At 39.5% G+C, this 21,060-nt stretch overlaps 3 protein-coding genes across 3 annotated transcripts; all 3 read left to right on the top strand.

The window, feature by feature from the left end:
* Positions 1–219: 219 nt before the first annotated feature.
* On the top strand, positions 220–3,323 carry LOC106152902 (secretory phospholipase A2 receptor-like). The gene is made up of 4 exons (XM_086998211.1): positions 220–225; positions 602–840; positions 2,406–2,638; positions 3,277–3,323. The coding sequence occupies exons 1-4, from the start codon at positions 220–222 to the stop codon at positions 3,321–3,323; spliced, it is 525 nt and encodes a 174-aa protein (XP_086854337.1).
* A 117-nt stretch (positions 3,324–3,440) lies between these two features.
* On the top strand, positions 3,441–6,859 carry LOC147759690 (uncharacterized). The gene is made up of 3 exons (XM_086997710.1): positions 3,441–5,257; positions 5,570–5,752; positions 5,988–6,859. The coding sequence occupies exons 1-3, from the start codon at positions 3,565–3,567 to the stop codon at positions 6,206–6,208; spliced, it is 2,097 nt and encodes a 698-aa protein (XP_086853836.1). The 5' UTR covers positions 3,441–3,564; the 3' UTR covers positions 6,209–6,859.
* A 5,726-nt stretch (positions 6,860–12,585) lies between these two features.
* LOC147759689 (uncharacterized) lies at positions 12,586–20,602 on the top strand. The gene is made up of 8 exons (XM_086998210.1): positions 12,586–12,784; positions 13,497–13,705; positions 13,956–14,127; positions 15,012–15,187; positions 15,484–15,634; positions 16,007–16,843; positions 19,496–19,678; positions 19,905–20,602. Exons 1-8 carry the CDS (start codon positions 12,586–12,588, stop codon positions 20,141–20,143), a joined length of 2,166 nt encoding a protein of 721 aa, XP_086854336.1. The 3' UTR covers positions 20,144–20,602.
* The last annotated feature ends 458 nt before the right edge of the window (positions 20,603–21,060 follow it).

The raw sequence follows: 21,060 nt of genomic DNA, 5'->3' as shown, positions 1-21,060 counted from the left end.
CATTATTTCTAGACACGGCCCACGGAGCAAGCCATACATTTTGACACACGGTTAAACATTGATAAAAATCAAGGTTTTCGACACGATTTATCGCACACAGCGTAACATCGTATAATACGAAGGAGTACCCTTTGAACAAGTTTCCGATATTTCGCTTGTACAGAATGAAACCGATTAAAACTATCCAACTGATGCTGTTAGGACTGTTGTTATTCTTTCATGTCTGTAAGTACACATATTATATCTTTGTAGGCAATGTGGGAGATTTTTTATGTCAAAATATAGCGACCTTTGCGGTTCTTGTCCTTCTAGTTCATTAGTGTTCAGGAAATCAATGTTGTTTAATTGGCTCCCAAATCAACACAACAGCAACGTGTTTAACATGCACAGGCGTGGATGCACCGATTGTTGACAAAATGTTTATCTACAAAAGTGTAGGATTCCTTAATTTTTCTTTTGCTTTGGTCTATTAGTTTATCAAGGATATTTCTAATATCGTTTTTTTCAATTTGTTTATCAAACCATTCTTTCTCGTCTGTCATTTTGTATAACTTTTTGTGTCTACATATCATGTAACAAATATGGCTAGAAAATCTAATAGAGAACATTGAATGAGTCCTCATCACCTATTTTAGATTATGCCACAGGTGTAGCATGCAACAACACATTGGCGGCCTTTTGTCTCCAAGGAAGCACCTTCGTCTACCACGCAGGTACTAGGTCAAAAACAGAGGCGGCGAGTAAGACATATTGTTCGTCACTTCGCCCTGCTGGCACTTGGTATCTGAGCAGAATAGAGTCGTCCACGGAGCGATTAAATCTTTACGATTATTTAATAAGGTAAGCACCGCAGAATCAAAGAAGAAAAGTTTCAGCGTTTGCTCGCTTTACTGGATTCACCTTTTGCACTCAAAAATAAAAGAATTCTGACCCAATAGCAGGTATCTGTATTGTTCCGAAACTCGCCCAATATCCAGCTATACTGGTACAGTAGGTAGTTCTTATAGTGATTCGCAATGCACCCTTGTCCAAAATTTTCAAAATTAAATGCTAAATATCTACCAAACCGAAGGAATTATGGGAAAAATTTCTACAGATGGCTGAACGAAAGTCATATGTGGAGATTTCAAATATGCCCTTGAGTTTGACCTTTGACCTTTATATCAAGGTGAACTGGGCCAAAATTTTCTAAAAATAGGATTTTTTTTACGAAAAAAATTATTTACGCCGATTTTCAGAAACTACGCAGACCTCACCTATAATATTTTCAAATACGTAAGTTTGTGGTCAATCGGTGCATTTTCACGGGGACAGCAGCCAATACTTTAAACCCTGTCTAATTCTGGAACCGATAATGCTAGAGACCTTGTTCTTTGCATTTTGTAGAGCATGCCAAGCCCAACATTGGAAGTGGTGTCCGCTTTTTTTTGTTTTCCATATAGTACATTGTGGTTGTGAAAACAAAATGTGCAATACGGTAATATGCATACAATTTCTGGGAAATATAACATAAGGCATAGCGAGACAGTTTCTGGTCAAAAATGATATTATTTAATAAATTTGAACATCTAGAATTTCTGAGCACCTCCCATTTCATGAATATTAATCAAAATGACCTTTTCTTTATTTCAGTTAAGTTCTTCTGTGCACAAATTTATGGCACATTACTGTAACTCCAAAACTGCAACATTTTAGTCCCTTGTATCTCCAAAACTGGCAGAGATGGGGCCATAGTTACTATTAAACTTGAATAGGAAATCATAGACTGGCAATCTATCTGTCACCTTGAAATTGACCATTGACCTACTTTTCAACACGAACTGACTTTTGCAAGATTTTGGTCCTTCATATCTCCAAAACTGGCAGAGATAGGGTCATAGTTAGCATTGAAGTTGAATAGGAAGCTATATACTGTCAATCTGTGACCTTAAAATTTACCTTTGACCTACTTTTCAACATGAACTGACTTTCGGTCCTTTATATCTCCAAAACTAGCAGAGATAGGCCCATACTTACTATAAAACTTGAAAGGGAAATCATATGTTGACAATCTAACTGTGACCTTGACGTTGACCATTTCACCATGAAATGAACTTTTCAACTTTTTCATCCCTTATATCTCCAAAACTGGCAGAGATACACCCATAGTTACTATTGAACTTGTATGGGAAGTCATAAAATGCGGGCAATCTAACTGTGACGTTGAATGGGTCATTGACCTTCTTTTCACCATGGACTGAACTTTGCAACGTTTCTATCCGTTATATCTCCGGCAAAGGTATGCCCATAGTTACTATTGGACTTGAATAGGAAGTCATATACCGGCAATCTCTGACCTTAAAATTGAACTTTAACCTACTTTTCAACATGATCTGATCTTTGCAAAGTTTCTATCTGTTTTACAGCAAGAGGGTATACGCGTATTTCTGGATATCAGCGATGGACCAAAACGGCAATGGAGAATGGGAGTGGACAGAGCCGGTGACAGAGCCTATACAGTACTCTGACTGGGAGTTGGGGGATCCAGAGCCTGACGGTACTCTGTGCGCCCACCTCGACTGCGAGGAGGACGATTTATGTTTATGGGAGGCTGTCGGTTGTGACGAATCCGACGCAAGACCTCTTTGCAGAGCTGCAGGTAAAATTCCGCTTTCGTCGAACTTTTTTCTCCATTCTACGACATAAAATGACCTTCGTATATTTTCCATCGCTTCTGACGTCTTCTTGGTCGCCTTCTGTTGTTCGTTATAACAATTCAGTTTTACGCTGTCTTTCGAAATCAATACACAAACGTGTTACTTTAAACTGAGTGTTCAAACCGTTTTTAATGGATTTCTGACCAGTTCAATAGAGAATGCATTCAGGCTGCTCTAAAATGTGCACTGTGCGTAAACACTCCTCAACCCACCAAGAGCACTTGGCACACACTTAGCAGAAATCACTCGTTTGATTAATGTCACCTGAGATCCAGGATGGTTGAACACCCCCTCCTACCTGATGGTAAACTTGGGGAAAGTTAAAAGGAGACACCAGACAGAAATCAAAAGACTCAAATCAATTCGATGAATAATTCCATCAGCTTTGTTATGTTATAAGAATTAAGTGATTTTCGTTCACCAACAGTTAATATTGTAATTGTTTACTTCATATATTTTGATCTCTCTCTAGAACATCTTCATCAAGGAATGAGGCTATCCAGGTGAATGGTCTCTATTCAGGGCGAATACAATCATCATAACCTAATAGTATACAATATAACTGTATATTTTTAACTAGTGGTTCTGGAGGAGACAACTCGGCCACATTCACATCCACCCTTCTAACATCCGGGTAAACAAATAGTATAACGCAACCTTCTAAATTATACATATATACAGAAACATTGCTCAAGGTACCAATCTAACTCAACACTATTTTCTTTTGCACTGTTTGGTGAAAATATATAGCCCTGCATTTATTCCAGGCCAACCGCCTGCAAATGCACCTCTAGCGCCCCTAGATGGGAATGTAGAAATAGTCAATCTGAATGTAAGATCTCAAGCAACCACACAGAAATCAGCTTCGATGACAAGTAGCGTGCCAACTGAGGCGACATATATTACCTCAAAGACCAATGTAGAGTCCAGACATATCTCTTTAGGATCGACAATGATTTTTACAGAGCAAACCACGACTTTCACAGAAACCTCTACAGGAACTGATGCGGAGCCAATTGCAACAGTTATTATCACTGATGTCAGATCGACACTTGCAGATATTTCGATAGAAGTTAACCCAGAACAAACATTTATGTTCACAGAGGTTAGGTCAACTTCTACAGATGCTTCGACAGAAACCAACTCGCAATTAACATTTATGCTTAGAGAGATAAGCTCGACTTTCACGGATACAAACTCGGAACCAACTGAAACGAGTTCAAGTTCTACAGAAATTTTGACAGAATCCGGCTTGGTGTCAACAATAGTGTCCAAAGAAACTAGCTCAGATTCCACAGAAATTTCAACAAAAACGATTTTAGAATCAACCGAAAGTAGTTTTTCAGGAAATTCCACGGAAATAATCTCGGAACCAACATTTATGCTAATAGAAAGTTCGACAGATACCCTAACAAACACAATCTCGGACACAATGGTATTTCTAACAGAAATGAATCCCACAGTAATTTCGACGGAACCAAGCGAAAAAACTACGGCAACTCTCTCTTTTGTTTCCAGTTCCACGTATACTGGGTCTGAAACCAGTGTGACAACACATAGCATTTCAACAGTTTTTGTTTCCAGTTTCACGTATACTGGGTCAGAAACCACTGTGACGTCACCCACCATTTCTATGGGCGAACCCTTACACGTGATGGCCAGTTTAACAGAGATGACCTTTTCATATATGCCCAGTGCATCTAAAATTACCTCAGAATCCAATTTAGACTCAGCAGCCAATATCTTATCCGTGGTCGTATCAACCAGTGTGCCTGCGGATTCACCAACAGATGGTCTAGAATTTATTTCGCCACAATCAACCATAACATCGCCAATGCAATTAGCCATAGCATCGCAAACACAATCAGCCATAGCATCGCCATCACAATCAGCCATAGCAACGCCAACACAATCAGCCATAACATCGCCAAGACAATCAGCCATAGCATCGCTGACACAATTAGCCATTGCAACGCCAACACAGTCACCCATAGCATCACCAACACAATCAGCCATAACATCGTCAACACAGTCAACCATAGCATCGCAAACACAGTCAGCCATAGCATCGCCCACACAATCAGCCATCACATCAGCACAATCGGCCATAGCATTGCTGACACAATCAGCCATAACATCGTCAACACAATCAGCCATAACATTGTCAACACAATTAGACATAGCATTGCAAACACAATCAGCCATAGCATCGTCAACACAATCAGCCATACCATCGCCAACACAATCAGCCATGGCATCGCCAACACAATCAGCATTGCCAACACAATCAGCCATAGCAGAGCCAACACATAGTGTGTATTCAGAAGGCGACCTACAGTTTGCAACTGTAAGCAAGGTTTCCATGACAACAAGCCAACTCCACCTGCAATGCCCTCCATTGCCTCCCATGCCAAACACAAATGTTATCTACAGCGTGGATGGAACAGTCGCCACAGTTGAATGTTCTGAAGGGTACAGACTGAACACAAGACAGGACAATATCACTTTGGTGTGCCTGGAGAGTCTGGCGTGGAACCTGACAGCTAACATCAGCTGTGAGAGTGAGTAAAAAAGACTCCTGATCTTGTAGAATGGATACTTTGTCATTTGGTGTTATCGAATTCTTACTAAGTCAATGTGACATCAACCAAAAAACAAAGAGAATTGCACTTGTGTTTAATAATTGTAAAGAAGCATTTAAATTATATAATCATCGCTTTCTGCACTTGGATTGTTTGCAGACGAACATTTGATTGAGTTATGAAATGTTGAGGTTAATCAAAAATGAAGATAAATTAAATGTGTTTTACTTATTTGTTTATATATATCTACTACCTGTACTTGTACTATAAAGTCACACCCTTTCCTTACAGCTGTTAAATGCAACCTTCCGGAAAATGTTTCGGGGATGACTATCAACGTCACATCAACGGAATATATGGCTCAACTTTCGTATGCATGCGAAAATGGCTCAGTATTTATAGATGGCAGTACAACAAGACAAGCAAGGTGCCATGCTTCTGGAAAATGGCTTCCAAGTTTTGCACAATGTGTCTGTAAGTTACAGATATTAAAATATTTATCAGAAAATGGAGATAACGTGACTAAACTGTTCCTAATTTAAATTAACCGTCATATAAAACGGAACGGGATAAAAGAATAATGTAACATAAAAGAGCGTGCATGTTCAAAATAGATAAAAAAAACAAACTTATTTTGATTTTTGTTAATTGCACATAACATGCAGCTTATGTAATGTTAACAACATTGTATTTTATTTGTGTTCTTCAGCTCATCGGCTTGAGATGCCAAAATCTGCCCGTCAAAGAGGAGAACCGCCTGTGGAAGCTACAGGTGCCGCTGTGATTGGGACATTTGCTCTGGGAGTATGCTTGGCTATTGTGGGAATTATAATCTTTCTTGATATTGCCACGTTGAAGCGCCATCTATCGAGGATGAAAAAAAATTTGGGTTACCACAAAGAGAAGCGCAATTTTAAGGGAAGGAAATAGGCTTATTGTGTGTGACCACGAGTAAAAGTAAAGACCATTTTACGGCTATTGAAAGCATCTTTGTATAAGATCACTTTGATATTTGATCTACATCCGTCCTTGTTCAAACTAATAATAACAGTAATGCAAGATAAGTTGCAAGATTTTCAGTTAAAAGAATACCAGACGTGTTTAAGCAGAGTCGGGAGAAAAACATTAAATATAGTCCTCATTTTCACCTTAAGGGTTATTGTTACTTATGTGGTAACTTTGAAGAGCAGATATGTAGGACCAACCACATGGTCATCTTGAACGTCTGGGGAAAACCTCTCATATTTTGCTTGTGTAGTCTTTATTTTTATGAGAATGTCGAACAAGCTTAAACGTGGTACTTATAACATACAACATACAGTGCAAGATTATTTTTGTTGACAAGGAGCCGCCGTTTGTTTCTGCATATTAGATTACCTATGGGGAGTGTATCATATAAAATTGTGTTTCTCGCAAACTTATCCCATAATCCTTTCAAATGTACTCTTAGGTGTGCAAGCTGTCTGGAGGGCGGCATTCAGTGTGTTTGTTGTGCATTATTAATTCTCTGTAAAGTTACATTTAAGACAAAGTACGCTATAATACGCACATAATTGTACATGTAGTTCAAATTTTTAGGAATGTTGGTTAGTGCAAGCCTAAATTGTGACTTAAAATCCTCAAATAAAAGTCCACTTGGGCATAGATATCAAGTAGTATTTTATCAATAGTAACAAAGTATTGCGTTAAAATGATGCAGACATTTGCTTTTTTTGTTCAAGCATGTGAAGTTGGCTATTCCCTGTAGTTTGCTGCCTTTGAATTGGTTAAACATCGAAAAAAGAATGCTGAAGGGTGCATTCCGAGCTCCACCACGAGCCAACATACAGCATTGGTCAAAAAGGTTGTCCCACCTTCAGTGTCATGTGCTTTTATTTATAAATGATCCCATCACAGGAGAATATTGTAATAAATAGTGGTTTTCATTCCAGATACCATTACTAACATGATTAGTGGTACAGAAAATACAAATTAACGGTAAAGATATCAAAATCAAATACCATTTATTCACATTCATTACATGCACCCCCTCAAATCCGACGTTTCACTGTGATTTTCACAGAGGTAAAGAAATGTCCATTTAATTGAAAAGACACCACTAAATGTCACCAAATTTTCACACATTTAGCATTAGAGCATGCTCGTTAAAGGCTCATTGTCTAACAGCGTTTGTGTTTACCGCGTACTGTAATTACCTCCTGTAGGTGGCGCGGCCTGCCTTCAACAAGGGTAATAATTCTGTTTTATGGGATATTGTCCAATTCTTCCAAAAGAGCTCGGGGTAGTTTGTCCAGATTATCAGGAGTTACGTTTTCCTTCGCATTGCACACTTCAATTCATGTTACAAATGTTTAGTAAGGTTAACAACAGGGCTCAAAGATGGCTGTTCCATCCTCTGAACATAGGGTTTCTGCAACAAATCACTCAGCAGACGAGAGTTGTGAGTAAATGCATTTCCACGATGACGCCTGCAGTATCCCTGAAGTCACCTCTTGCAAATGGAATGAGATATTTGTTGAGAATGTTTCAGTGAATTGCCCCAGTATCGTTCTTTTCCGGAAAGAACAATGCATTGAAACCATGGGCGTGGAATTCTCTGCAAACGTGGTGGACTGACCTGACACCTCAGGCTATATTATGCTGCACAAACCTACCAAAGGGCATTCTGCAACACGTCTACGGGCCCTAATTTGACCATCGAAGGCATAAAATACCTCGATTCTTCAGCAAAACCAACTTGTTCCTATTGATTGTTGACCACGTTCTGGTAGTTCTGGGGTCACTAAACCTAGCATTCTCAACCGATACCTCATTACATCTGCAAGAGGGGACTTCGGGCTGGTCCAGGCTTCATCATGACAGCACACCTGTACACAGTTCTCATGTGGTGAGTGATTTGTTGCAGAAATCCATTGTTCTGAGGCTGGAGAAACCATCTTTGAATCCAGATAATAACCCTACTGAACGCCCGTGTCATGAATTGAAGTGTGCAATCCAGAAAAGAACCAAACTCCAAATAGTCCGGACCAATTCCGCCAAGCTTTTTAGGAAACATGTGGCAATATCCCACAAAACAGAATTGGCGCCGTCTACAGGAGATAATTACAGTGCGCGGTAAACACACACACTAATAGACACGTGACATTTAACGAGCACACCCTAATGCTTAATGTTTGTAAATTTGGTGACATTTGGGGGTGTCAATTCAATTTAATGGGCATTTCTTTACCTCCGTTAAAATAACAGTGGAACATCGGATTTGAGGGGGTAAATGTAATAAATGTGAATAAATGGTTTTTAATATGGATATCTTAACCGCTAGTTTGCATTTTCTGTACCACTAATCATGTTAGTTATGGTATATGGAATGAAAATTACCATTAATAGTTTATAACTCCTGTGATGTGATGGTTTATAAAGAAAAGCACATGAAACCGGGGGTGGGATAACCTTTTTGACCAATGTTGTATAATAAGGACGTTTGACATGTTTACCAGACATGTCGGCAAATGTTAGTTTAAACTCCAAGTGCTCCTTTATCACCAGACATAAATCAACACATTTGGTTATATTCTAAAAAGCAATCATTGTCATATTTGTTTTTACCTGTCTTTATGTATCATCTGGGTTTCAGTAACAAATACATTTTTCTCTAACTTAAATTGAACAGCTGTGGTTTTCTCACATCGACTTACAGCCCCAATGTATTCATTACTAAAATGATGAGCCAATCGATTTCAGTCTCCATAATAAAATATCTCCAAAATAGAACACATGTGCCACAGGCGCGATGTATCTGACTCGGCTCTACATCATTTTGCGAATAAAACGTCACTGTTAGAAGAATCGAATAAGGCGCTAGAAGGAACCCCCCGAGTCGTGATGAAGGTAGTTGCAGTGGGCCTCCTGTTGTGGGTCCAATTACGTAAGTACTGTCACCAAAATTGTACAGACGTGCAATTAGATACTTGTTTTTGTTTGCCACCATATCACCATGCGTTCATTTTGCACAGACCATAGAAATGGCATTAAAAAACCGACCGACATCCTTTTCGACGAAGGTACAAGGTCCATCACCTGTTACATTTTAGTAATACGATGGCTACCGCTGCTCAGATTCAACTTTAAATTATACCCGGAGTGGAAAAAATTCTCTGACTTGAAAGTTACAGCAACAAGAAAGCGTGGTCTTAAAATATTTTGAGAAGGTTTTTAGGTATATATCGTGATCTAATTTTTCTGCCAATCTCGTACGCAACGGGAATAGATCAGGACTGGAAAATTTCATTCCTAAGATAACGGGTAAAAAACTAGAAATGACGAGCTCAAACACGGGTTTATAGAGCGTTATTTATTTTTTTTCAATAATTATTTTGGATATACCTGAGGCTGAATGAAGGGAAAGTGCCAAAGCTTTCGGGCTATTTTTCATTTGCTGTCGACACGTAAAGGACAGATGCTCAATGTGCATTTATCCCTTTTAGCTGCGTGTAGATTCATCTCAGAGCATCTCAAGTCCATTCCAGGATCTATAATAATTATCTAAAATATTCTAAAATAAAATTCTACCTCTGCATGCCTTCTAGGTTTGACATCCACCACTGTTGTTTGTGACGGCACTTTGTCCGCCTTTTGTTTCCCTGGGGTGCCTTACGTGTACCATACAGAAATTGCCTGGATAACAATGGACCAGGGCAGGGCCTACTGTTCGGAATTGTCCCCAGCCGGTGCGTGGTACCTAACTAGGGTAGATTCGGACGCAGAGAGGTCGCTGATTTATGGTTATCTGTCGAGGTAAGGTGCTTTAAAGAATTTGTCACTGTCTAGACTTTAGATTTATATAAAGGCCTTCTTTCTTTTCTAACATGCGTCATCACCTACAGCACTTGCTCTTTTGATAAGCCCTATCCTTGGTCTGTGTACATCCATAACCTGGAGCTGCGTCTGTCGTCGACAGAAGCATCAATGTGGTCCCCGTTCCATTTTCACGCAATATAAAACGAAAAACCGAAAAACGAAAATCGATATGATTTATTATCCCCAAACGTAGTAACAAAGCGATTTATAGCACAAAAATACAAATATGGACTTATCATCAAGGACATGCAGGTGCACTCCAGAATGTTAGTGCACTCAGGGTCTGGGACTGTGCAAGCGGGCGAATGACACTATTTTTATCTGAAGAGTTTTTTTTATTGATATTTTAAAATAACTACACATGAAGGCATGTTTCATTTGCTTTTACTATGTTAAAAGTTATTTTCAATGACCTGGACACAGGCAGTGTCATATATATCCAGTATATGGGGTCCCAGAGGCGGATTTGGGGGGGGGGGAGGTCCTTCGATTTCTGAAAAAAATCACACTAATGGTTCCTTCGTGAAATCAGAATTTTGACTAGCTGATTCTAAACCGTACCAAATGGCACCGTTTGCCCTCTTAAATATCAAAATTTTCGGGGCCTTTCAGCGGGCCTCGAACCCCACACCATGGGGGTGGTGGTTGAGTGGGCTTTGCATCCGAGGAATCCCCCCCTCAAATAATTCTGGATCCGCCCCTGGGTCTGTACATGTATTCTTTATAATATGTGAAAGTGTGGGGATACATGAAAACGATAGCTACCCATCGAGACCGCCCACATGTAGTTAGTATTTCATTTTTTCCTGTCTTTGCATTAGCCAACCTCTACCAGTTCAAGGGTATTTCTGGATTTCGGCAACAAGAAGTGACAGCGGCAACTGGGAGTGGGTGGAACCAATGGTGGAACAGATAGAGTCTGGGCTGTGGAATACCAATGAACCATCAACTTATCGGTGTGCTGCAATGAACTGTTTTTTGGGGAGCGGGTGTCACTGGGAGACACAAAATTGTGCTGGTTTTTTCAGCCCTATGTGCCGGACACCTGTAGACATTGCCACCACGGCATTGAGTGCAGCGGTGATAGAGAGCGCGGTGCCCACGACGGCAATGGGTAATGTCTACGCTTTTTTTTGGGTCGACTGTCTTGTTTCAGAGCTTTTATCATTAGTATCTTGACCAATTAAAATTATAAAAGGCAATTTCCTTTTACTGTGAATTCTTACACTGGACGACCTTTTTTCATTTTACTTTTTTTATATATTTTGTTTTATATACATGTGAACACACGCATGTCAGCGATTTGCTACTCTCTCTCTCTCTCTCTCTTTGTCATTTTTTGTCTCCTTTCTTTTTTCCTAGTCTCTCTCTCTCTCTCTCAGGCTCCAAAGTACAAATCACAAAGAAAAACCAACTTTAACGCTGACGCGTGTTTTTATATCAACTTCAGGTGCACTTGACCACGCCTCTTGTAATGACACATTGGCGGCCTTTTGTCTCCGAGGAAGCACGTACGTCTATCACGCAGGAACTACATCGAGAACCGTGGCAGAGAGTAAGACATATTGTTCGTCACTTCCCCCCGTTGGCACTTGGTATCTGAGCAGAATAGAATCGTCCACGGAGCGATTCAATCTTTACAATTATTTAGATAGGTAAGCATCACAGAATCATAAAAAGAAAGGTTGTCAGCGATTGGTCACTTCAGCAGGCCGTTTATGCAGTTGACCGAGTCTCATGCTTTGATATTCATATGAATCATTTATTACCAAATAGCCTTTTTTCGTCAGTTTTGAAAAACGTTCCTTTGGTTGATCTTTGCGTACTTTGATTAAACCCCTTTGTAAATATAGTTACGTGTTGTCGAAGATAATGTGCCACTCATTTTACAACCAGGTGCGTATTGATTCAAACAACATGTCCTTGACAGGATGCAAGTTTGGGACCTCGACAAAAATATATTGTCTGTAATATACTTTGTATGTTTCATTTAATCTACTACGTAAACCCATACCATTCTTAATTCTTTACAATTCTTTAGGCTAGGAAAAATATATACTGTATACAGCATTAGAAATATTAATGCACCCAATAGGTCATGGGTCTGTGGTTGTGATTGCTTGTGTAACTCACACAAAACAAATAAATGACCTTCACGAGCCAGATTATGTATTCCATTTCACATTTGAACACTATTTGTACACGATTTCACATCGTACGTTTGCAATAGGTATAAGGATAAACAACTTGGTTCAGCATCTGAAAGGACTCCCCAACACACACAACTTATCGAAATACAGGTTACCTTTTTTACTAGTATTTTCCATTTCTCAAGGAAGAAATGAACCCCTTTCTTTTTACCCACGTCGCAGAATAGGCTTTTTTTAAATGTCATAATATTTTTATCCTTTTTCAGTAACGGGGTATCCGCGAATTTCTGGATATCAGCGATGGACAGAAACGGCAATGGCGACTGGAAGTGGACAGAGCCAGTGACAGCGCCTATACAGTACTCTGACTGGGAGCCGGGATTTCCCACTTTTGGCAGTACTCTGTGTGCAAGACTTGACTGTCAGTCAGGCGATTTCTGTTACTGGGAGTCTAGAAGTTGTGACTATTCCTTCACAAGACCTTTGTGCAGGGCTCTAGGTATAGTATGTACCGGGTGCAGTAGTGTGCCTATTCTGGTCACCCGTCTTCTGCGCCTTCTGGCATCTTCATCTTCTTCGTCTTACTTTTCATATAACGTCGAGTACTCTTCTTTTTAAATGACACGAACACGTGTTATAATCATCAGACGTAGGCGTATACTTATCTTCATTATCTGTATTTTGTCTACTTCTTCTGCCTTTTAGTCGCATTCTCCGTCTTCATCTAGGGTGCTCTGTATTTTATATTGTTTAATTTCTCCTTCCTTTCATATCTTCCTTCCGTCCTCAAACCTCTCATTCTGTTCTGTTTCTTTCTTTACAACGAGGTTTGTTACCATGTACACGGTACACGTGCAACCTTGCGGCGAACTACAGGCGACCGAGAACAAATTTTAATTTGTTAAATTTGTCTAATTTTCTTTTAAAAAAGAGCTCAGAAGAGAGGGGTGGGGTAGCTTCGGCAACCCGTGGTTGTCACACCTATCCATATAATGTATTTTGTAACAGGTGATTCGGGAATACAGTTGAAAGTTACATACACTGTACGTAATTATTTAAATAAGCTCCTCTAATTCTATTTTCGGAGTCAATGCCAACAGATACACGTACAACAATTATTATCTAAGGCCCAACCTGCCCTGCTACTATCAACGTCACTTCCTCTGGGGATAACCTGACATCATGATCGATCGTTACGACTTTCATTTCAGGTCCGACTTGTCCCGCTACGATCAATGTCACTTCCGTTGGCGAGAGTCTGACGTCACCGGGATATCCATCTTTTTACGATCGAGCTTATCTTGAGTGTACGCTGTATCGAATTCTGCCGGAAAACGGCGAAGCTTTGCTGTTGGTGTTCAACGTATTCGCCGTAGGCCAGATTCCATCATGTGATAGTAGTTGCATTGAGAACTTGAGGGTAAATAAATGAGCAAAATAATAATAATAATAATTGAATTAAATCAAATTAAAAAAGTAAGAGAGCAAAATCTAAATGTTACCACGTGACCGCTTTCGAAATATTACACTTTTCTGGAAACTATTCATGATGTAACGAGAACAATTTACAAAAAAATTAGGAATGTAACTGAGACATTCCAGCGTTCACTGCTCACAACCACGTTAAAAGCGGGGTTCTGTCTTTTCCATATTATATTCCCTTGTTTCAGGTAGAGAATCCTGTTACCGAGGAAATCTTCACGAAGTGTGGCACTTTGACGGGTTCTAACTTAACGGCACTACAAATACTGACAAACACAGCATTGCGGGTGCGCTTTAACAGGGACGGCTGCAGCAGCTCTCAAGGTTTTCATGCAACTCTTATGGCATACAATGGAAACGGTAAGCACACGTCTGGAACATATTTTAATAAGGCGCGTAGAAAAAATAATTTTCAAACAGGACGGTGGCCAATCTGAGGGAAAAATCGTCTACAGGATAATTCCAGTCAGTTCCCTGCCCTTATGACTAACGTGGTTGAAAAAGTTTGTGTTTGTTTGTGTGTGTGTGTGTTGAATGGGGGGAGGGTTAAGCCTTAAGAGACCGGTTTTGGATGCTTAGGTTGAGTTCTTGCTAAAAAGAACCCCAAAATATAAAACTGCTGAAGGACTACACAATAATAATAACAATAATACAGGTACATTGGACAAATATATTTAAAACGAACTAGCCATTTATTATTTAACTGCTTCAGTGAGATTGTAGTTTTTTATCTGTTGTGCACATTGTGGTGTTCTCTTTTCATCCATTTTACATGATGTTATAAATGTATGTGTGTACGTGTATGTGTGATGTGTGTGTGTGCGAAAGAAAGTGATTGTATATGTATTTTACCTTTTCGAATTGTACCATTTGAAGTTTAAGAATAAAAAAATAAAGGTCAGCGGTGTGCAAGCTAGGATTGCCGAAATTTAGTTCGATTAACTGAAACTTAATCATATTCCTTACAAAAATGTGTTTACTAGAATGTTCATTCGAAGAGATACCTATCTTATTTTTCTTGAAAAAAAACATTCACATCTACATTTTGTGTAGATTTTGAGTTATAGATAGCGGAGGATTGATATATGGATCATCCCCACCTTTTGAAATTTCTCCAGGTAGATTCCTTAAAACCACTCGTTAGAATGTTTAATTATTTATTTTTTTTCAATTTATTTCTGTACTGGTACATAGATTGTCATGACCTTTACTATACAGTGTGCTCTTTATATTTCATATTCTAGATTGCGGCGGCCGGTTCATAGCAGGGACAGGTACCATTACGACCCCTTCATACCCCGAAAATTACCCAAACAATACGATTTGCGTTTACGACATTCGTGCAGCAGACCAGAATGACGACGTGGTGTTACAATTTGACGACTTCAACATAGATGACTGCCCGTGGGATTACATAAAGGTACTGGTGTAGAGGGAGCCACGGTACAATAGAGATTCTCTATATAAATGATAAACGTTAAAGATCTGAATATTGAAGCCATGCTCACTGATTTTGAAAAAAACGATCATTGAAAAAAGAACACATTTTGAAAATTAAAAATAAAACTGTTAATTGTTACTGTAATAATTATTTTGTGTTCCATGTTACAATCTCCAATTTCGTGTGCTGATTGTTAGTTTAAGCACTGATGCAAAAGTCAACGAATGCATGCAAATCATGCTAGACTATATAATGTGCAGATACGTTTTTGACAGATTTACCAAGTGTCATCAGACGGTACCCGCTCTGAAGAAACCTTCTGTGGCACTGACCTGCCGGCAGCCGTAACCGCTTGGAAAATACGGATATTTTTCTACGCTGATTCTGCTTTCCGTCGCCGTGGATTTCGAGCTGTATACTCTACAGGTACGTGTCATCAAGACAAAACAGCATTCAGGGCATTCAAAAAAGGAAAAGGGAGAGAGAAAGAGAGAAGAGAGAGAAACCAAGCATTAACGTTCATGGTTGTGTCGTTCCTGTGGGCCGCAGTAAAAATGATCGATAGGGAATATTTGTTGTTGTTTGTGAATTTGTCTGATGAAGAACGGATTCGTCAGTTGTTTCCAAAAGTTTCTATCAACATTTTTATCTATTTATATTCTACATCTATCTATCTATCCGTTTATCTATCTATCTATTGGTTTTTCAGATAGTAAATCTGGAAAGTTATAATTAGGCCATACGCTTTTGTACAGGTTAGTCATTCACAAACCTGAATATAATTGCATCTTTTTTCAGTTCTACCTCCAGCAACGATGTCTCATTTGGCTGATGTGTCACTAGCGCCATCTATTTCTACAGGAAGCAGTACGGCATTAGCACACATTTCTACAGAAGGAAGTTCAGCATCTACTTCTAAAGAGAGCAGTACGGTTTTAGCACCTGTTTCTTTAGAGAGCAGTATGGCGTTTGCATCTATTTCTCTACAAAGCAGCTCAAGGGTAGCAAATAATCCTACGGAAGGCATGTCGGTGTTCACACAGCTTGCTACAGAAAGCGGTGCGGGGTTCGCACCTTCTTCTACAGAACGCAGTACAGGCCTCGCATCCATTTCTACAGAAAGCACTCAGGTGTTCGCACCTATTTCCACAGACACTCACTCTAACAGCACAGTCACTTTCACAGGAGCGAGCTCAATTCCAACAGCTATTTCTACAGGCCTCGCATCCATTTCTACAGAAAGCACTCAGGTGTTCGCACCTATTTCTACAGACACTCACTCTGACAGCACAGTTACTTTCACAGGAGCCAGCTCAATTCCAACAGCCATTTCTACAGTGTCCATTTCGGCAAGCACCACCAGGGGTAGGCCTACCACCGTGACCACCACCACTGAGCCCGACCCATGCATATCTATAAGAAAACTCACCTTCCAATGGCAATGCCCGTCCCTGCCTCCCATCCCCAAAGCCAATGTGTCCTTCACTATGAGGTGTGGTCTGCCGCGTATAATTGGAACAGTGGCCACAATCCAATGTGCTGAGGGGCACAGGACGGCAACCGGGGAGGAAAGAAGCACTGTGGAGTGTTTGGAGAATTTGGCGTGGAATTTCAAAGCCCCAGTCAGTTGCGAGAGTAAGTAGGCCATATGATAATACACATGTAGCAGACATAACAGTAAATAGGGGAGAGCGGGGTGGGTTGGAACGCGGGTAAGTTGGAACATTGGCTTTATTTCTTAAATCACGAGACCGATCATGTGCTCCTTCAGCATAAAAATGTCACATGGCATGAACTTTAATCCGGGAAACTTTTGGAAGTTGCGAAAATGCGGTAAAAGTTTTATGCGAAAAAAACGTATTTTCGCCACTCGAAGTAAGTTTTCATATTTTTGACATTCATCGTGCTGTAAACTAAAGTATAAGGATTATATCACTGAAATTGTGCATAGGGTTTAGGACCACCTTGATGTTCAAAAAGCTGTAGTTTTTTTTAATCACCTCACACGCGTTAAAGAAATACAATGTCATAAGTAGGTCATGATGTCATGGGGGCTGGTCGGAACATTTGACATGGGGTCAGTTGGAACACTGTCAGGGGTGTTCCAACTCACCCCGCACGGTGTTTTTCGATTGTTTTTTTATCTCTCTAAATGTTTTATTTACAACTTTGAAGAGAGTAGCGACGCACCCAGTACAACTCCAACTGGAGTCAAAATCCAGCTGATAGAACATCTCCAAGGTGCCGGAATGTACATGCGTGTAGAAAATACAAGGGGGGGGGGGATGGTCACTGCTTGTTAAATGCAGTTGCTAGCTGTTTGGTCGAAAAGGGGTCTGCATGTCCACTGTTGCTCTTTGCGATTAATTGCTTTTAGAAGTGGAAGGAAATGTCGATTATTACTCTGTTTTTTGCGGCAAAAATAAAAATATTCTAGCTGACATGAGAGCCAACGTTATGGATAAACTATACAACACCAATTTTGCCGATATGGTTTTAATTGCTTTGTGTAATGGATTGGGGGTTGCTGTTAATGTTTAGTGAACGAGGGTACAAAATCCGCCAGAAAAGACAAACATTCACCTTGTAACTTAAGCAAAAATCCAGTTGAAATCTCATTGGCCCTCACCAGAAGAGGTGCTTCAGCACACTATAGCGCACTTAAGAAAACCCCAAAACAGCTCAAGTCCAGCAATGCCACTTCGAGAAATAAGACCGCTTCCAAAGGCTCACCGTCGCAGTCCAATCATTAAAAGAAGAAAACGATGCAGTGCAGTTCTTACTGACACACTTGAAAAAGAGCTACTCGAAAAAGAAAAGGCCAAGCCCAACAAAATTAAAAAGGACAAGCGCAACAAAAATAAAAAAAGGTTGAAGATTTCTAGTCGACAGGGAAAATGACGAAAAAGGATATTAAAGATGACTAGCTATTCTGAGTCAGAAGAAGAGTGGCAATGTCTGGTTTGTGAGGAGCCGTTCAGTAACAGCTGGCCAAAAGAGAAATGGGTTCAATGCATTGTTTGTCTGGAGTGGTCACATGAAGACTGTACTTATAAGGGTGACCAAGTGTACATATGTCAGAACTGCGATTTTGATTCTGAGGGCTAGTTGAAAGAGATACAGTTTTCATTTGTAGGTCTAACATACTGTTGTTGATAGGTTGAGTTATGTGAATTCAACTTATTTTCTCTTAAACTTCACCACTTTTGTTATCATTATGAAATGAAGTGTAACTGGATATGGTTTATACATCGAAAAGACTATTTGAAAACAAATTGTAAACGTAAAAAATGCTTACAAACTATGGAGATACTAATACAAAGTAACATGTACTTGTTGGGAAATTAATATAGATAATCCTACTCTTAAAATGAATTATACTTTGAATTTATATGCAAGCGTTCCAACTCGCCCTCTTGTTCCAACTCACCCCACTGCCTGTTCCAACTCACCCCGTGGGTGGGGTGAGATGGAACGTTTTAGGAGGCAACTTTGAGCATTTATTACTCTTAAATGAAAAGACCTACTTGATGTTTTATTTCATAGATGAGTGCGGCATATAATTTTCCCCTATCAGATTTTTTATTTTTGTCCCCAAAGCTTTGACTGCTGAGATATCGCAAAAAAGGTGAAAACTGTTCCAACCAACCCCGCTCTCCCCTATACTAGTTTATATACACAATTAGAATAAAATAGTAAACAAAAACCACATATACTAATAGCTTAAATTACTAGTGGGAGGTTGGTATCAAATATATGACAAAATTTTAATATATTACTTTGAATCTGTGGTAGGCCTACATGTATAGTCAACCTTCACGAAGCCCAGGATTACAAATCGTAAGGGAAATGAGGTTTATACTGGAATGTCAAAAGTCAGTTTTGGCATTGAGACCAACTGTTGCCCGAGGTTCTTTTGAGAAACCCCTAACGGAAATATTGGTGCATGGGAAATTTAGGCCATATAATCCTTATATGGCCTCATATATGGACTTATATGCGTCTTTATGTATAAAGACGCACGTTCTAGACAATATAATAGTAATCATACAGGACGTCCGATATAATTCCTGTAGAGTCTCAGAGAGACCTGTAGGTTTTCTATAGAATCCCATGGAGTTCTTTAGGAAATCTTCGTTTGTGTTGGTCAGCTGGTATATCGTTTGATTTAGGTTTAAAATTTAAGGAAATGTGGGTTTAAATTAGCTATTTTTAAATAGCTAATGATATTTTAAAATATCATATATTTGTTCAAATCGTATAACAAAACCAAACATCTTTTTATAGTGGTTCAATGCGATGTTCCAACACCTCCACCAGGAGTAACGATTAACGTATCGTCCACTGAATACAACGCCCGCCTCACGTATACGTGTGAAAACGGTTCAGTGTTTATAGATGGCGGCATGACAAGACAAGCCAGATGCCATGCTTCCGGGAAATGGGTCCCAAGTCTTGCGGAGTGTGTTGGTAAGCAACGGAAATTTGATTCTTTCTTTTTACTTCAGTTATTGCATCAGACCGACGAATCGTACTGGAAGTGGTTCATTTGTATTTACAAGTACGTTACATATTAAAAAGATTAACTTTACATGTATTATGACTGCGCAGACACATAAACATGTAGGTGCAAAAAATATTAATATAACATTACCTCATCAAAATATTTTTTCAAAAATCAAATATTTCATTCCAGCCCATAAGCTAGAGTTACCAAAATCAGCCCATAGAAGAGGTGAACCGCCCCTGGAAGCCAAAGGTGCAGCAGTGATCGGGACATTTGCAGTTGGAGTGTTATTAGGAATTGTGGGAACCATAGTTTGCCTAGATCTTGCCACGTTAAAGCTCCATCTAACGAAGATGCAGAAAAACTTACATCGATCTTCCAAACGCAAAGATAAGGTGAAATCAAAGAATTGGGATCGCCACATTTGACATTCGAGTTTCTTAAATTTTTGTCGACCTAGAATCAACTTTCAATAAAAACTTGATTCTTGGCAATGTTTGTATCACATACATTCGTCATTGTATATTTGTTTGAGAAATTTACGTAATACTTGTAGTATCCGGATGCTTACAAGATAAAATATACTAGTGCTAAGACAACTCATGCGCGTATAATATGCACTTGTATTTTCTGAAACCTTATTAACATAAAATATATTATTCGCGAAAAAGTATTTCATTATATTATAACTGGATACGGGTACACAGCATGTACGGTGACTGAAAAGTAAGCTCCCATGTACATTGTACAGTATCTTCTAGTTACTGATAGGCCTACATGTATATGAATAAACTTTGCTCTAGATACGTGCAGAACCACAATTATAGCACATGCGTCATACACTTGTTGATGTACTGTATATAAAAACATAAATAAAAACCCTTTAAACTGAATCACTGCAAAATTGTTTTTTTTTTAAAGGAAAGACATATATTTCTAGTTAAGAAACGTTAAATTCATATTTCTACTCTTTTTGGTAAATTTTATCAATAAAAATCGTTAAGCGCGGCGTAAACTTCCAATACAGCGACATTGCCCAGATCAGGCAAATTTGGTCTCAGTGACTCTTTCTGTAGGTCAGCAAAGGCGCTCTCAGCGCAATTGTGCTGTCTCATCTAACGCAATTCTTGATCAAATGCGACTTCACCCGGTGTCGTGTTCGACAGGGCCCCCTCCCCCCCCCCCTGCTGTGATACAGGGTCCAGCTCCCACTGATTTATACATGACAGCCCAGTCCGACATTGCGCTTGCCCCAACCTGTATAAATTAAATGAAGGGCGGAGTATCGGTTACACGAGCCTTCGGGTTTTCAACACATGTTCGGTGTTTTGGTGGGTGACCTGAA

The sequence above is a fragment of the Lingula anatina genome, chromosome 10, assembly GCF_051362555.1.
Source record: "Lingula anatina isolate TDL-2025a chromosome 10, LinAna3.0, whole genome shotgun sequence".
Lineage (NCBI taxonomy): Eukaryota > Metazoa > Brachiopoda > Lingulata > Lingulida > Lingulidae > Lingula > Lingula anatina.
This window is presented reverse-complemented; position numbering and strand designations above follow the sequence as displayed.

Coding starts and splice junctions, on each gene's coding strand:
- LOC147759690 (XM_086997710.1), top strand. CDS start 3,565: ATGACAAGTAGCGTGCCAACTGAGGCGACATATATTACCTCAAAGACC. Junction 5,258..5,569: donor AGCTAACATCAGCTGTGAGA/GTGAGTAAAAAA, acceptor CTTTCCTTACAG/CTGTTAAATGCAACCTTCCG. Junction 5,753..5,987: donor AAGTTTTGCACAATGTGTCT/GTAAGTTACAGA, acceptor TGTGTTCTTCAG/CTCATCGGCTTGAGATGCCA.
- LOC147759689 (XM_086998210.1), top strand. CDS start 12,586: ATGGACAGAAACGGCAATGGCGACTGGAAGTGGACAGAGCCAGTGACA. Junction 13,706..13,955: donor GTTGCATTGAGAACTTGAGG/GTAAATAAATGA, acceptor CCCTTGTTTCAG/GTAGAGAATCCTGTTACCGA. Junction 15,635..16,006: donor TCGAGCTGTATACTCTACAG/GTACGTGTCATC, acceptor ATCTTTTTTCAG/TTCTACCTCCAGCAACGATG.
- LOC106152902 (XM_086998211.1), top strand. Junction 841..2,405: donor CTTTACGATTATTTAATAAG/GTAAGCACCGCA, acceptor TCTGTTTTACAG/CAAGAGGGTATACGCGTATT. Junction 2,639..3,276: donor ACCTCTTTGCAGAGCTGCAG/GTAAAATTCCGC, acceptor ATTTTTAACTAG/TGGTTCTGGAGGAGACAACT.